This window comes from Parasteatoda tepidariorum, chromosome 9 (genome assembly GCF_982258835.1).
Source record: "Parasteatoda tepidariorum strain Cologne lab strain chromosome 9, Ptep-v5.0, whole genome shotgun sequence".
Taxonomy (NCBI): Eukaryota; Metazoa; Arthropoda; class Arachnida; order Araneae; family Theridiidae; genus Parasteatoda; species Parasteatoda tepidariorum.
The window spans coordinates 93,519,354-93,535,769 of NC_141763.1; the positions used below are offsets into that span (position 1 = coordinate 93,519,354).

Here is a 16,416-nt window from a genome sequence, read left to right on the forward strand (position 1 = left end):
AACTATCTCTTCTTGAACGGGCACATTTTGCGTTCATTTATCCCCTTCGTGTTTTTTACTTTACATCATGGTTTAAAATACTAGATTTATGGTTTTAAATTTACGCGTCATCGATATTGTGATATTCTCGAATGTGTATCAATCTTTATTAGTTTCAATTTTACTATAATTTTGTAGTGTTTGGTTCGCACGTGGCAGCGGGTCGAACCCTTATCGAGAACTCCCCCGGGGATAGGTCGGTCACTATTAATCTTATATCTGAGTTTTATAAAATTAAAATAGAGTTATTTTAAAATTTAAAATAACAATAAATGAAGTCGATGGTAAATGTAGCGTTTACTAAATTACCATTAATGTCCTTTGCAGTAGTTGTATCAGATGAAATTTCACTCGTGAGTGTGACTGGAGTAGTATTAGATAAAGTTCCAGTGAAGTCAGTAACAGTTGTATCAGTTAGAGTACTGTCCTTGAATCTGAAACAAACAGTTAAGTGTTATTGAAGTCCGTTATACAGAATGATTTAATTTTGTTCGAAAGTAAATAGTTAGAGTGTTCTCTACGAAAAAGATAAAGTGCTCGACTTCGCGCGCAGGTCGTTGGGCTACCGAAGCGGGGGTGCCATCCCCTCCGCAGATGATCAAAATTGTAATGGCATGTCTTCAGATCATCCTCCGGGATGCCTCCGAGACCGTCGCCAATAGCCCATTGTGCAGCTCTAGTGCGACGTAAATTAACAACAACAACAACTCTACAAAAAAGAGCAATTTAACGACGCCGCATAAAAAAACGTTGATGATGATATGTGTCATATTTTTCCTAACTGCAATTGTATATTTTATAAAAGTGATTTTAAAGTTTCTCTTTCGATGTATATTATTGTCATCTGAAAATATTATAAAACCAATATCGTGCAGCGCTAGCCCTTTAATTACACGAGTAGATTGCTGCCATTTGCTTGCAAGTTTAGAAATATAGGAAATGCATCGCATTTTTAACACTGATATTTTTTTATTGTAAAGTGCCGTAGCGCAGCACACACTTTCCCGGCACTTACTATACGGGTTGCTTTTATGTGCAAGGATCATTGCCCAGTATTTGCGATTCCTAATATTAGGTGCACTAAACCGTGAGAAATTCGCAACCACCTCCGAAACAAAAACTATCCCTACTGTTGAAGAAAAATGAATAACTGTAATCATATAAAATAAAAATCGATACAAACTATGGGAAAACTTGAAGCGTTAATGTATTTTTTCATTTTCGACTTCCAAATTCTGAAATCGAAAATAAATTCTGTCTACTGTATATGTTTTGAGAAAATTTTGGCTTGTATAATTTTCCCTTTTTCAACTCTCAAAGGATATGGAACAGTCCACTCCCTTTGAGAGGAATTGAAGGACTGGTGTAGAACTTTTTCTGTTTTGTAATCATGCATCATATCTGGTTGCATTGTGTTACAGCTTCTAACGTTTATCGTTTTAAATTTGATAAAAAAAATTATTTTTTTGAATATACCTAAAAATATTTTTAAAAATATTATTATTATTTTCTTTGTTTCGGTTTTATGTTTGTTTCTTTAGATCAAAAATTCGAGAAGCTTTCGATTAGCAAGAAAAGGTGGGCGAATTTTGCTTTTGCCATATCGAAAACTATTATTATTTGTAGCTAATTGGCAAGTGGTCAAAATATGGATAGTAATCCATGGGTGGAACCGTGGGGCTCAGGGATGGACCTAATGAGGTGTACCGGGTTTGAATCCCAGAGATAGCTAGCTGATACGAATTCCGCATCCGGCGCGCACGAACCATAGTGCTTATTTGAAATATCCTCAGTGTTAGACGAATCATGAATAGGGTCCCTTTGTCGTGAGACAAATCGTAGGATGTTTTCGTCACGAAAAAGAAGAAAACCACGAAAATTTCATGGTTCTCCATGTACCGCGTATGCAGGTTAGTTCCATCAAAAAAATCCTCCCAAATCCTCAAAATTTCACCCAATATTTGATCCAAGAGTTCTCTTGTCTTCTGGATCGGGATTAAAAGTACAAGGCTGCAGAGTTAAATATTGGTCTTCTTAAACTCAAAATTTGGTTAACTGTTCAATGATGGTTGTAAAATATAATAATCTTTGGATAAATCCTGGTGGCTCAGGTGAAGGAGCATTCCCCACCAATGAGGTTACCCAGGTGCAAATCCCAGTGGCTGCTGGTTTATACAAATTCTGCTTACGGCTATCACCGACCAACAGTGCTGATGCAAAATATCTTCAGTTTTAGACTGATCATGGGTAAGAATCTCCTTGCTGGCGGGCTAACCATGGGAGGTTTTTGTGGTTTCCCTCTCCAAGTAGCGCAAACGAGGTTTAGTTCCATGAAAAAGTACACAACGAAGGTTAGTTTGTCTCACTGCTTGATCTGAAATTGCCATGTCTTCTGAATTACAAAGCTACAGAGTGGAGAATTGATAGTCGAAAACTCAGAATTGGTTCGGCTGTTCAACAACAATTACAAAATTTCAAAAAAATACAACCCATTGGCGATAAAATGTGTTGATAGGATTTGAAAAGCGATTGTACTTTGTATTTTTTATCAAACACTTGGCTGCAGTGGAAATTTAAAAACTCTAATTAGTTAGTAAGGTAGTGAAATTCAATTGCAAGTTTTCATCATCACTGACACAACAAAGATTTAACTCGTTACATGTTTTAATACTGTTTGCTTTTTCATCTCACTTTGTTAACAGGCAGATATTCTTTGCTTTTTGCTAGCATGCTGGAAAAGTGTAGAAAACAAAGTGATGATCCAAAAACAAGAGGAAATCGAAGGACTAAACCGGAACGGAATACTACGTCTAAAGTAGGATGTATAAAATGCCGTATCGCTTAATATTACGTCAAAAATGGGTGAAGAGTTAATAAACATTTATTCTTACCTTATTTTTAAATATCGTATTTATATAATTTTTAAAAAAATTTTATTTAATAGTATGACTTATACATCTCACTCATTACTTATCAAAAGAAAACAGCACATTTTACTGTAAAATCGATTCTTAACTTCGTTTCCTTAAAGAAATCGTTTTATTGCAGTGGTGCTTATCTTTTTAGTTGTCCGGGCAGCCAATTTTGTCGAAATAGAACTCTGAGAGCCACTGTTACATATAATGCTAAATATTGCTATGATCTATTAATTAATATCTATTGCTATGAACCAAAGCCTCCATCTTTTACTAGGGCAAAACTGAATTATTCACCCAAAAAACTGGTATTAGTCTCAAAGTATTATCTTGGTTTGAACTCTAAACCACCGTCCAAGGCTTAGTGCTATCCTGGCCAACTTACAGTTCGCCTGCCCATGGATTGGAAACCGCTGTTGTATTGTATACTCACCTGTCTGTAGATATAGTGAGAAGATCCGTTGTTGACATCCAAGTATCGTTTTTTATATACTTCATACAAAAAAAAGTCAAGCCGCTGTCTTCCTTCTCAACAGCCAATTCCAACTGGTTGCTTTTGTGCAAGAGTACTGCAATGAAGCCACTGTAAGTTTCTGGAGCACTATCCTGCTGTTTCTGCCAATATTTTTCTATCTCTAAGCTCAACCACTTGTAATTATCGGCTGATGATGTATTCTCCAAGGAATAATCGGGCCACTCAATCTCAGTCCAAAACACGCCATTGAAGAACTCATCTGTAAATATAGACAATGAAGTTAATTTCAAATAGCGTACAATTGTACGCAATGCTGAAAATCGACCGGTAAACTACAAGATTGTTGAGCATTCCCATATTGTCTGAACATCGTATGTACTTTATTTACGTCACACTCAACGACGTGAACAACGTCCTCAGCAGTACAGTGTAAAGATAGCTGTCTATCAAAGGTTCACCCAGTTGCTTCGAATTTATTTATGAAATCATGCAATTTTTCCGGGAACATGAGCCATGTTTTTAGCGATAGTTTTGGCTGTAGATATGGAATTTTTTTCGTAGCAGTTATCTCATTTTAATGAAGGAGTTATTATAATTCTCCACGAACTAGCTTTGGCTGAGTCATGGTGTCGGCATATGCGTGCTCCCGATTGAAAAATCAATATCTTCACTCTGCTAATTACAGATTTTCTATGTTAAATATCTGGCAAACGTCTTTCTCTGACTTTTGTCTTGACTCCAAATATTTTCCATATGCCACGATTGTGTATTTTTTGGCGGTGCGTAGTATTGTATTTTGTACGACGTGCATGGCGCTTCCGTTGTGATACGCATATCGTTCCAATGCTCTATCGGAGTTTTTGCATGCTCTGAATATTTGGCGACGGGAAAAAAGAGATTGTGATATTCAAAAAAATTTAGTGCCTGTAGAAATAACCGTAACTGTGGGCGTCATTTTGCTGTTGATCTCAGAAGCTCAAGCTCATGCCTCTAAATAGCTATATCTGAAATCTCATATTAATCAGTTGGACGGACCGACCACTAGAGATCCATAAATAGACCAAGTGTTTTATGATTATGTAAAAACAAGGCTTGAAAAATCCCTAAATATATACACGTCCTGCTGCGCATGCTAATCTACATACCCGAGCATGTTTTAATTTAATATTAATTAAAACATATGAATTTATAAGCCCCGTTTTTGAAAAACTCGCATGAAAATATTTGTCCAAACAATTTTAATTTTTGTATGGAAGAGCAATTCGAAAATAATTTTTCTACATTGTTACCAAACATTGTTGTCAGCCATGCGTCTTGACGGAAACTAAACCAAAAATTACATAGCAATAAATAAAATAAAAATGCATTCAAAATGCAAATTTTTTTTTTCTTGTACGCAAAAATGGTAAGTTAGGTGAAATAAATTGAAGTATTCACTAGAATTACAAGTTAAATGAAAAAATAGGCTTGGAAAAATAAATAATGTAACCAAAAAATAACGAACACAAATAAATAAATTGCAATAAATAAATAAATTATAATCAATAAACAAATTGCAATAAATAAATAAATTACAATAAATAAATAAATTACAATAAATGAATAAACAAATAAGTAGCAATAAATCAAAATAAATAAATGATTCAAATGCTTTTTTTAAAATATATATTTGAATATATCTGACCTAACAAATGGTAATTTTGGAGGATTAAATAGAATTACGCGATGGAGAGGCGAGTGGAACGAAAAAACAGGCTATAATTTGGAAGAATAAATTATAATACCAAAAAATAACTAGCAATAAATAAATAAATTACAATAAATAAAGAAGTAAGCAATTTAATATATAAAAAATATTTTTTTAAACAAAAAGCGGTAATTTAGGTGTAATAAATTAAATTACACATTAGATTTGCAAATTAATGACAAAATAGGTTTGGAAGAATAAATGAGGTAGCCAAAGAATACCAAACAAAAGTAAATAAATTCCAATGAATAAATAAACAACAATGAATCAAAATAAGTAAGCAAATCAAATAAAAAAAAATATTTTTGTTCAAAAGAAAAAAAGAAAGAAAAGAAAACTGCAATTTAGGGTGAATAAATTGATTTTTATAGAAAGAAAGTGGAAAATTGTGGATTGAAAAGCTAGTAGTGAAAGGGTTAATGAATATGGTTTACTTTTCTCCAGAAGACACTCTTCAATTTCGTTCAAATCCTTTCTGAATTGTTCCACTGAGAAAGGTTTGTAGAATTCCATTCCAGCAGACTGACAAACGTGTTTAGCAGCTCTTAAGTTGAGCATCAAGCACAAACCGACTTCATCGTTGATGGGGCAGTATGGTTTCCAGTTACCGTTGATGAGACAGTTATTATTCCTCTCTGAAAATGAAATAAAATACAGGGTGTCTAAGAAGTAAAGCAGAAAGTAATTTTAGAAAAAACCGCAAGGAAAAAAAAAAATCCGACAAAATACCGTTGGAGTCAGTGGAGTAACTTGTTTCTGGTACAGTTTCATTTTCGAGCGTTGATTCTTCAACAGTTTCATCATCATTCCTGAAATTACGTAGAATAGAAATGGACTGAGAACAAATACAAAGAATGCATTTTAAACGTTTCTTTGTTCTAGTATCGATCGATCAACCACACAAATTCAATTTTTGTTACGCAACAACAAAAGAGGAATGAACACCTTGATAAATTTTGATCTAATGATCTGATTTTCACATTTTCAATCTTAATAAGTCAAGGGCCAACTTATTCATTTACAAAATATTTTGTACCAGTGATGAAATGGCAACTCTCAATATTTTGGTCCTGCAGTGGACTAATCATAAAGACATGGTTCCCAGTAGAACTCCGAAGTCAAGCATCATTGGCTGCGGTCAGTAAACCGGTGGGTGACCACTTTGATCAGCCTGGCGATCAAAGGGGGACCGACCGAGGGGGCGAGGTATAGGTCCTCGTTAAACTGTTCTAAAGTAAAGTGATCAACTCCGTTTTTTCAAATTAAAAAATACCAAAATATATTTTTCTTGTAATTAGAGTGTCAGAAAAATATGTATAGAAGAGATCCCGGTGTCCCATCTTACCCAAGGGGATAAATATTGCTTTAATCAATGGGGTCAGGTGAGATAAATTGGGTAAAGAATCAAGATTTTTTTCAAGAAGGCTCTGAAACCGAACCATTAACTTAATTCTACTGAAATTTTGATGCATTTTATATACATTACATTCATATATATTAAATATAAAGCATAATTTATCTATTTTTTATTGTTCTTACAGTAATGTATTCATAAGACCATGTTATAATACCCCAGAGTGGGGTAAAGTGGGTAAAGTTCTAAATTTAGCATAAATTACACTAAAAACTCAAAGTAGGCATTGTTTTAGAAGTAACAAATACTCTTGAATTTATCAATCATTATTGTGTTTAAAAAAATGAATACTAATTTTTTGTATTATTAAATTAAAGAGTTAATGTCCCATACCTATCAAAATTAGGTTTCACTTCGGATGCAGTATATTTTGCTTAACTCTTCAAAATTTCTTCAAAAAATGCCAAAAAAACTGTAATAGTTTTTGGTAATATAAATCAGATGTAGTAATAGATTTGTTATTAGATAAATTAAAATATAAATTCGAGTGCAAAAATTAATATCCATAGTGAAAAATTTAAAGTTCTTTTATTATTTACAGCAAATTATTCTTATTCAATTTAGTTATTTTAAAGAAATTGCTTTCTTTTCCATGAAAAAACTGCCATATGAATGCAAAAATTTTCGTGTAAATTTAACTATGTCTTCAAATGTGCTCACTAGTTTGGACCATTATACTATCTCAGTAATTTTAATTGCATAATATAATGTTGTTATCCCTTCCCATAAATCTTTTCTTTGAAAAATAAAATTTAAATTTTTTTTTGTTTTCAGTGTTAAAATTATCATGTAGTGCTGTAATCAAACAAGTAAATTATTTTTTAATTTTTTCCTTATAAGACATAGAGCATTAGATACTTTCTCAAGCTAACACAAACATAAACAAATATCCCTATCTTACTACACTTAGCAAAGCCAAATCATATGACCACTTTAACTATCTCTGAAAACAATTCATAATATATAGAATTTTAAAACTTATTCATAAATTTCTATGTAAATCTGTGCGTTAGATACCCTTCTACCAGTTTGAACTAAAATTAAAACTTTTTTTTTATAGATTTTAGTGATATAAGATGAAAGTTCTTCAACAGCTTAAACTAACATACTGCATTAGTTGATCATATATAGATAGTTTGATCATAAACAGATAGAGAAATGCTTGGCGTAACCCCAGTAAATGTCTCTGAAAATAATAAACAAACTCTCTCAATTTAAGAGGAGAAAATAGATGCTTGTCAACACATGCCCACTTTCCCCCGCCTGACCCCACTAATTTTGCATTGGTATCATTTTACTGATAATTATAAAATGTAATTTTATATCACTGGTTTCAGTACTCAAACGGAAATTGACATCGCAAAATGTCCCGCAGTGGACTGATCGTTAAGACACGGTTCCCAGTAGATCACCGAAGTCAAGCATCACTGGCTGCGGTCAGTGTGCGGATGGGTGACCACTTGGATCAGTCTGCGTAGGGACCGAGCGTGTGCGGTATTGGTCCTCGTTAAACTGTTCTACCGTAAAGTGCTCGACTTCGCGTGCAGGTCGTCCGGCTACCGACGCTGGGGTGCCATCCCTTCTGCAGATAATCAAAATTGTGATGGCATGTCTTCGGATCATCCACAGGAATGTTTCCAAGACCGTCGCCAATAGCCCATTGTGCAGCTTTAGTGCGACGTAAATGAACTACAACAACAACAACGACATCGCAAAATGCACTCCAGATTATTTCTTACAAGAAACGATTGCGATCGTATCAATGTCATCGATAAATTAATATCGATATAGTTTTGGTATCATATCAATAAAAGATCGATCATAACTTTTTACCACTTACCTTATTGTAGTTAAGGTAGAAAGATCTGATATCGACGTCGTGAAATTTGATTTTACGTATTTCTTACAGAAAAATGGCACTCTACGTATCGTTCCATTTAAAACTGGAAACACGAACTTAGATTCCTCGTATAGGACTGTAATGAAACCTTCATACAGGAATGGTAATCGGTCAATATTTTTTACGAAGTATTTTTTAATCTCCTCTTTTAACCATTCATAATTATCAGACGATGATGTTTTTGATAGTTCTTTACTGGGCCATTCCATTCCTGTCCAAAAGCGAAGGTCGGTAATTTCATCTGAAAATAAAAGGAAATATAAATATTATCTAAATGATTTTATTTAGAGTACATAAATAGTTTTTAACTTTCATCAGAAATTAATCATAAAATAATTATGAAAATAAACTTTAAAAATAATCAATTAGTAAAAATTTTAGAACATTAATAATCAATACCAATAAGTCACTGAAGTTATTATACTCTTGCATTGTATTCTCATGAAATAATCATTTTTATTTCTTAGAGTTCCGCTATAAAATTTTAGATTTCAAAATTGTTTAGAATGTTTGGCTGAAAGCTGAAAGGCTGAAAGTTTTCAGAACTTGTTTTATTCATTGGGATTAAAACTTCAAAAAGAAAAAAAGTCCATACTTTGTTGGAACGATTTCGTGTTTGATTTCTTCTAAATAATATAAAAATTAAAATGCAGTGATTTTATTGGATAAATGATTTAAAGATGGTCCAAATAAAAAGTGGAGACGAGCGATTGTGTCAGAATGACTGCAGCGATAGCTGTAACACCGAACAGGGATATAAAGGGCAGAAGGTGGTCTTCATACAGCGTAAAACATTGAATTTTTTAGTGGTTGAGAAATTTGATTGAAATAAAGCCGTGGTATGCATGGTTGCGTCCAAATCAAAACAACGATTAATTTACTGTCCCAAGGGGCACTATCAATCCAACACAATACTGTAGTACACTGATGAAACTACGAAAAGAAATCTAAAGCTTTTTCTCATAAGAAATTATCCTTCTATATGACGATGCCTGCCCATTCGTGATAACAAGACGACCTTACAAAATTTCCATTGGGATGTACTGGAGCACTCACCATACAGTCCAAATTTGTCACCCTCTAACTTCAGCATCTTTGGGTTTCTTAGGTAAGCGTAACACGCTTCTATTCAAACGACAAAATGGAAGAAGCTGCGCAGGTATTCCTCCAGAATCAACCACAATGATGAAAAATTGAAATATGCAAAGTAAAATTTTCTTAACTTTGAAAAATGAATGGTCTTCATTAACAAACGGCATATTCTTAAATATTTAACATCTAAGCATTTCATGGAACTAAAATAAAACAAATGACCAAACGATCATAAAGATTTTTATAAATTCATTTATTATTTAAAATAAAAGAAAACGAAAAATTAATCATTTCATCAATCTAACTGTTAGTTGAGTTTTTTGCTGTGGAGTGGCAATAAAATCGTTTGCGCTAGACTTACAGTTTCGGCGTTTATCGATAGAAAAAAAATCGAAAGATAAAAAATCTAATCAAAAGATAAAAAAAAAGTATTTTTATAAGACGATATGTTTTTATTTTTATTTTTTATAAAAGCTCAATAAAATGGCAGCACTCTAGCCATAACTTTCTTAGCTTAATGCTACAGCAAAAAGGTTAACTACTAGTTTGACTGACGAGTTTATCGTTTCCTTTCATGATTTTTAATTGACTTAATATAAAGTTCATAGCAATTGACAGTTGTTTGTTTTATTTTAGTCCAATGAAATGCTTAAGGCTTAATTCTTTAAGGATGTTGTTTGTTAATAAAGACAAAATCACACTTTGCAGAGCAAGTTACGATTTCATTTTAAATATTTTGATTTCTCAACATTTTCCCTTTAAATAGATTTGTTTTTATATTTAACAAAATACGTATTCATATGAATGACACATACCATTACCCCTTTTAAACCAAAGAATAAATTCCAAAATCGTTATTAATGTTATTTTTTTTTAATTTTCTCTGTTCATAAAAGAATTTATCATATTACAGAATAAAAAAGAGCAAGAGTAAATAAATATATGAGAAAAACAGGTTTTACATAGGATAGAACTCAAATCAAAACTAACAGTATTGGCAAAGGATAGAAAATTGGATAGAAATGCCCTTATTTTGAGAAATGTTTTCTTAATTTTTAAACATTATTTTAAATTTTAAATTTGAAGACCCCAGACTTAAAACTAAAAATTTAAATTATTCCAATTAAAATATATAAACAACTAATTAAAATCAACTACGTTTTAGTTTTTAATTAATTAATTAAAATTAGAATTGTAATAATAATTTAAATAATTAAATTAATTAAAGTTAACCTTTTAAAAATAATTTAATTAATTTAGATATTAAGATTAATCTGACTAATTAAAATATAAATTTTTTTTAAAAAAATGTCTCACAAACAATCAAATACTTAAAAATTGCACACAAAAAAATTGTCAGTGAAATGGAGAAATAGTTGAAGGGAGTATAAAAAGTTATAAGTGACAAAAATCTGTAATAATAAACAAGTACAATAAATGAATCAAAATAAATAAATAATGCAAAGTATATAGGAAATTTATATATTATTTTGGACCGAAAAAAATATAATTTATGATGAATTAATTTATTTTTGTTTCAAATGGAAGAAAAACTGGTAGCGAAAGTTTTTTATTAAAGTTGCTTACTTTTGAAAAGAAAACACTCTTCAATTCCTCTCAAATCTATTTTGAATTGTTCCACTGACAAAGGTTTGTAGAATTCCAAACCAGCGGATTCACATATGTCTTTAGCCCCTGTTATGTTGAGCATCAAGCACAAACCGATTTCATCGTTGATTGGACAGTATGGTATCCATTTACCGTTGATGAGACAGTTATTATCCTTCTCTGAAAATAAATTGAAATGCCGGGTGTCTAAGAAGTCACGCAGGAAGTAATTTTAGAGAAAACCGAAAGCAAAAAACAAAAACAAACAAAAAATATCCGACAAAATACCGTTGGAGTCAGTGGAATAACTTGTTTCTGGTACAGTTTCACTTTCGAGCGTTGACTCTTCAGCAGTTTCATCATCATTCCTGAAATTACGTAGAATAGAAATGAACTGAGCCCAAATACAAAGAAAGCATTTCAAACGTCTCTTTGTTCTAGTATTTATCAATCAACCACACAAATTCGATTTTTTTTTACCCAACAACAAAGGAGGAAAGAATACCTTGATAAATTTTGATCTAATGATCTGATTTTCACATTTTCAGTCTTAATAGGTCAAGGGCCTACTTATTCATATACAAAATATTTTGTACCAGTGATGAAATGGCAACTCTCAATATTTTGGTCCTGCAGTGGACTGATAATAAAGGCACGGTTCCCAGTAGAACTCCGAAGTCAAGCATCATTGGTTGCGGTCAGCAAGCCGGTGGGTGACCACTTTGATCAGCCTGTGTAGACACCGAGGGGGCGAGGTATAGGTCCTCGTTAAACTGTTCTAAAGTAAAGTGATCAGCTCCATTTTTTTCAAATTAAAAAGTACCAAAATATATTTTTCTTGTAATTAGAGTGTCAGTAAAATATGTATAAAAGAGACACCGGTGTCCCATCTTACCCAAGGGGATAAATATTGCTTTAATCAATGGGGTGAAGTGGATAAACAAGAAAGAATTTTTTAAAGAAGTCTCTGAAACCAAATCATTAACTTAATTCTACTGAAATTTTGATGGATTTTATGTACATTATATTCATATATATTAAATATAAAGCATATATTTATCTATTTTTTATTGTTCTTACAGTAATGTATTCAAAAGACCATGTTTTAATACCCCAGAGTGGGGTTAAGTGGGTAAAGTTCTAAAATTAGCATAAATTGCACTAAAAACTCAAAGTACGCATTGTTTTAGGAGTAAAAATGCTCTTAAATTTATCAATCATGATTGTGTTTAAAAAAAATGAATACTAATTTTTTGTATTATTCAATTAAAGAGTTAATGTCCCATGCCTATCAAAATTAGGTTTTATTTCGGATGCAGTATATTTTGCTTAACTCTTCATAATTTCTTCAAAAAATGCCATAAAAAACAGTAATAGTTTTCGGTAATATAAATTAGGTTTGGTATTAGACTTAATAATATAAATTGAAATATAAATTAGAGTGCAAAAATTAATATCCATAGTGGTAATTTAAAGTTATTTTATTATTTATAGATGAAGACTACCATATGAAGGCGGAAAGTTTCGTGATCTATATTTTTAAAATATGCTCCCTAGTTTGGACCATTATGCTATCTCGGTAATTTTAATTGTATAATAAGTCTGTAATATTGTCATTCCTCCCCATTGAAAAATAAAATTTAAAAACGTTTTTTGTTTTCACTGTTAAAATTATCATGTAGGGCTATAATCTAACTTAACTATTTCCTTACAAGACAGAGCATTAGATACTTACTCAAGCTAACACAAACATAAACAAATATCCCTATCATACAACACTTAGCTATTCCAAAGCATGTGCCCACTTAAACTACCTCAGAAACACTTCATAATAAATAGAATTTTAAAATTTATTCATACATTTATATGTAAATCTGTGCTTTAGATGTCCTTCTACCAGCTTGGGGTAGACTATACTTGAGGGTGCCCCCGCCAAGTTGTGATCGCGATTGATCGCCAAGCTGGGCGATGTTGAAAACCAATCATGATTCTGATTGGTTTAGATTTTAATCGTGATTCTGATTAGTTTAGAATTTAGCGTTGTTTTTAAATGAAATTTTCAAATGTAATTTCAGAGATCCGTTAGTTCTAGTTTGGATATCGGCTGGTGAGGTTATTTTTGCTTCTAGTACTAAAAATGAATACTGTCAATAAGATAAATCTTACGTTTTTGTACGATTTTAATAACAATGAAAAAAAAAACAGTGATTGACGGGTGTATGGATGAAGGTTTAATTAGTAATAGATATAAATGTCCTGTTTGTGGGTTACCACGGCGTTCCGGACAAACAAGTATGGCGCCAAACATAAGTCGCCAATTTCGCCAAGGGGCACCCTCAAGTATATTTTCCCCCCAGCTTGCACTGAAATCAATAGTTTTTGACAGATTTAAGTGGTATAAGAAGAAAGTTCATCAACAGCTTAAACTAACATACGGTATCAGTCGATCATATACAAATAGTTTGATCATAAACAGATAGATAAATATGCTTGGTGTAACCCCAGTATTGTTATTCAATAAAGATTCGTAATCGCTGCTTATACAGGATTTAATTTATCGTAATCTTAAGTAACTGAAACGTAATATAAACGTATAATAATAATTAAACTTTATTTCGTATTCTTAATATCGTATAACATGTCAACAAAAATTAATAGAACACCAAAATCATCTCTCTTTCTGTTGCCAGATCTGCTTATGCTAACTTCAGTAATAATACGAGTTCCAACACCCAGTAAATGTCTCTAAAAATAATAAACTCTCCCAATTTAAGAGGAGAAAGTTGATGTATGTTAACCCTCACCTGAGCCCACCAATTTTGCATTGATATCATTTTACTGATAATTATAAAATGCAGTCCGGATTGTTTCTTACGAGAAACGATTGCGATCATATCAAGGTCATCTATAAATTAATATCGATATAGTTTTGGTATCATATCTATAAAAGATCGATCATAACTTTTTACCGCTTACCTTATTGTAGTTATGGTAGAAAGATCTGATATCGACGTCGTGAAATTTGATTTTACGTATTTCTTACAGAAAAATGACACTCTACGTATCGTTCCATTTAAAACTGGAAACACGAACTTAGATTCCTCGTATAGGACTGTGATGAAACCTTCATACAGGAATGGTAATCGGTCAATATTTTTTACGAAGTATTTTTTAATCTCCTCTTTCAACCATTCATAATTATCAGACGATGATGTTTTTGATAGTTCTTTATTGGGCCATTCCATTCCCGTCCAAAAGCGAAGGTCGGTAATTTTATCTGAAAATAAGAGGAAATATGAATATTATCTAAATGATTTTATTTAGAGTACATAAATAGTTTTTAACTTTCATCAGAAATTAATCATAAAGTAATTATGAAAATAAACTTTAAAAATAATCAATTAGTAAAAATTTTAGAACATTAATAATCAATACCAATAAGTCACTAAAGTTATTATACTCTTGCATTGTATTCTCATGAAATCATCAATTTTATTTCTTAGAGTTCCGCTTTAAAATTTTAGATTTCAAAATTGTTTAAAATATTTTTAAAAGGCTGAAGGTTTTCAGAACTTGTTTCATTTATTGGAATGAAAAATTCAAAAAGAAAAAAAGTTCATACTTTGTGGGAACGATTTCGTGTTTGATTTCTTATAAATAACATAAAAATTAAAATGCATTGATTTTATTGGATAACAGATTTAAGGATTGTCCAAAAAAAAGTGGACACGAGCGATTGTGTCAGAATGACTACAACGATAGCTGCAACACCGAACAGGGATATAGCGCAATACAGCGTAAAACAGTGAATTTTTTCGTGGTTGAGAAATTTGATTGAAATAAAGCCGTGATATGCACGGTTGCGTTCAAATGAAAACAACGATTAATTTACTGTCCCAAGGGGCACTATCAATTCAACACAATACTGTAGTACACTGATGAAACTACGGAAAGCAATCAAAAGCTTTTTCTCATAAGAAATTATCCTTCTATATGACGATGTCTGACCATTCGTGAAAACAAGACGACCTTACAAAATTTCCATTGGGATGTACTGGAGCACTCACCATACAGTCCAAATTTGTCACCCTTTTAACTTCAGCATCTTTGGGCTTCTTAGGTGAGCGTAACACGTTTCTATTCAAACTACAAAATGGAAGGAGCTGTGCAGGTATTCCTCCAGAATCAACCACAATAATGAGAAATTAAAATATGTAAAATAAAATTTTCTTAACTTTGAAAAATGAATGGTCTTCATTAACAAACGACATATTCTTAAATATTTAACATCTAAGCATTTTATGGAACTAAAATAAAACAAATGACCAAACGATCATAAAGATTTTTATAAATTCAATTATTATTTAAAATAAAAGAAAGCGAAAAACTAACCAATTCATCAATCTAACTGTTAGTTGAGCTTTTTGCTGTGGAGTGGCGATAAAATCGTTTGCGCTAGACTTACAGTTTTGGCGTTTATCGATAAAAAAATTCGAAAGAATAAAAATGAAATCAAAAGATAAAAAAAATATTTTTATAAGACGATATGTTTTTATTTTTATTTTTTATAAAAGCTCAATAAAATGGCAGCACTCTAGCCATAACTTTCTTAGCTTCATGCTACAGCAAAAAGGTTAACTACTAGTTTGACTCACGAGTTTATCGTTTCCTTTTATAATTGAATAATCGATTTATATTCGTTGAATATAAATCGTTTTCTTTTATATAATTGATTTTATATGAAGTTCATTGCGATTGTTCGTTTTTTTGTTTTATTTTAATCCAATGAAATGCTTAAAGTTTAATTCTTTAAGGATGTTGTTTGTTAATAAAGGCAAAAACATACTTTGCAAAGTAAGTTACGATTTCATTTTAAATATTTTGATTTTTCAACATTTTCCCTATAAATAGATTTGTTTTTATGTTTAATAAGATACGTATTTATATGAATGGCACATACCATTACCCCTTTTAAACCAAAGAATAAATTCCAAAATCGTTATTAATGTTATTTTTTTTATTTTCTCTGTTCATAAAAGAATTTATCATATTACAGAATAAAAAAGAGCAAGAGTAAATAAATATATGAGAGAAACACGTTTTACATAGGGTAGAACTAAAATTAAAACTAACAGATTTGGCAAAGGATAGAAAATTTTGTGAATCGAAATAATCGTACTACATGAAAAGATTTCGGAACGCTAATATAAGTTCACTCAATTCTAT

At 31.6% G+C, this 16,416-nt stretch overlaps 1 protein-coding gene across 1 annotated transcript in view; it reads right to left on the bottom strand.

Annotated features, from left to right (window-relative positions):
* LOC147804341 (uncharacterized) overlaps window positions 1–16,416 on the bottom strand; it is a 63,564-nt gene that overhangs the window by 40,580 nt on the left and 6,568 nt on the right. Inside the window, exons 5-12 of the mRNA XM_087151536.1 lie at window positions 14,167–14,467; window positions 11,479–11,558; window positions 11,170–11,370; window positions 8,431–8,731; window positions 5,906–5,985; window positions 5,611–5,811; window positions 3,388–3,688; window positions 349–473 (exon numbers count right to left, since the gene is read on the bottom strand). Of these exons, the coding sequence (XP_087007662.1) occupies window positions 349–473; window positions 3,388–3,688; window positions 5,611–5,811; window positions 5,906–5,985; window positions 8,431–8,731; window positions 11,170–11,370; window positions 11,479–11,558; window positions 14,167–14,467 (1,590 nt within the window). The remainder of the gene's footprint in view (window positions 1–348; window positions 474–3,387; window positions 3,689–5,610; window positions 5,812–5,905; window positions 5,986–8,430; window positions 8,732–11,169; window positions 11,371–11,478; window positions 11,559–14,166; window positions 14,468–16,416) is intronic.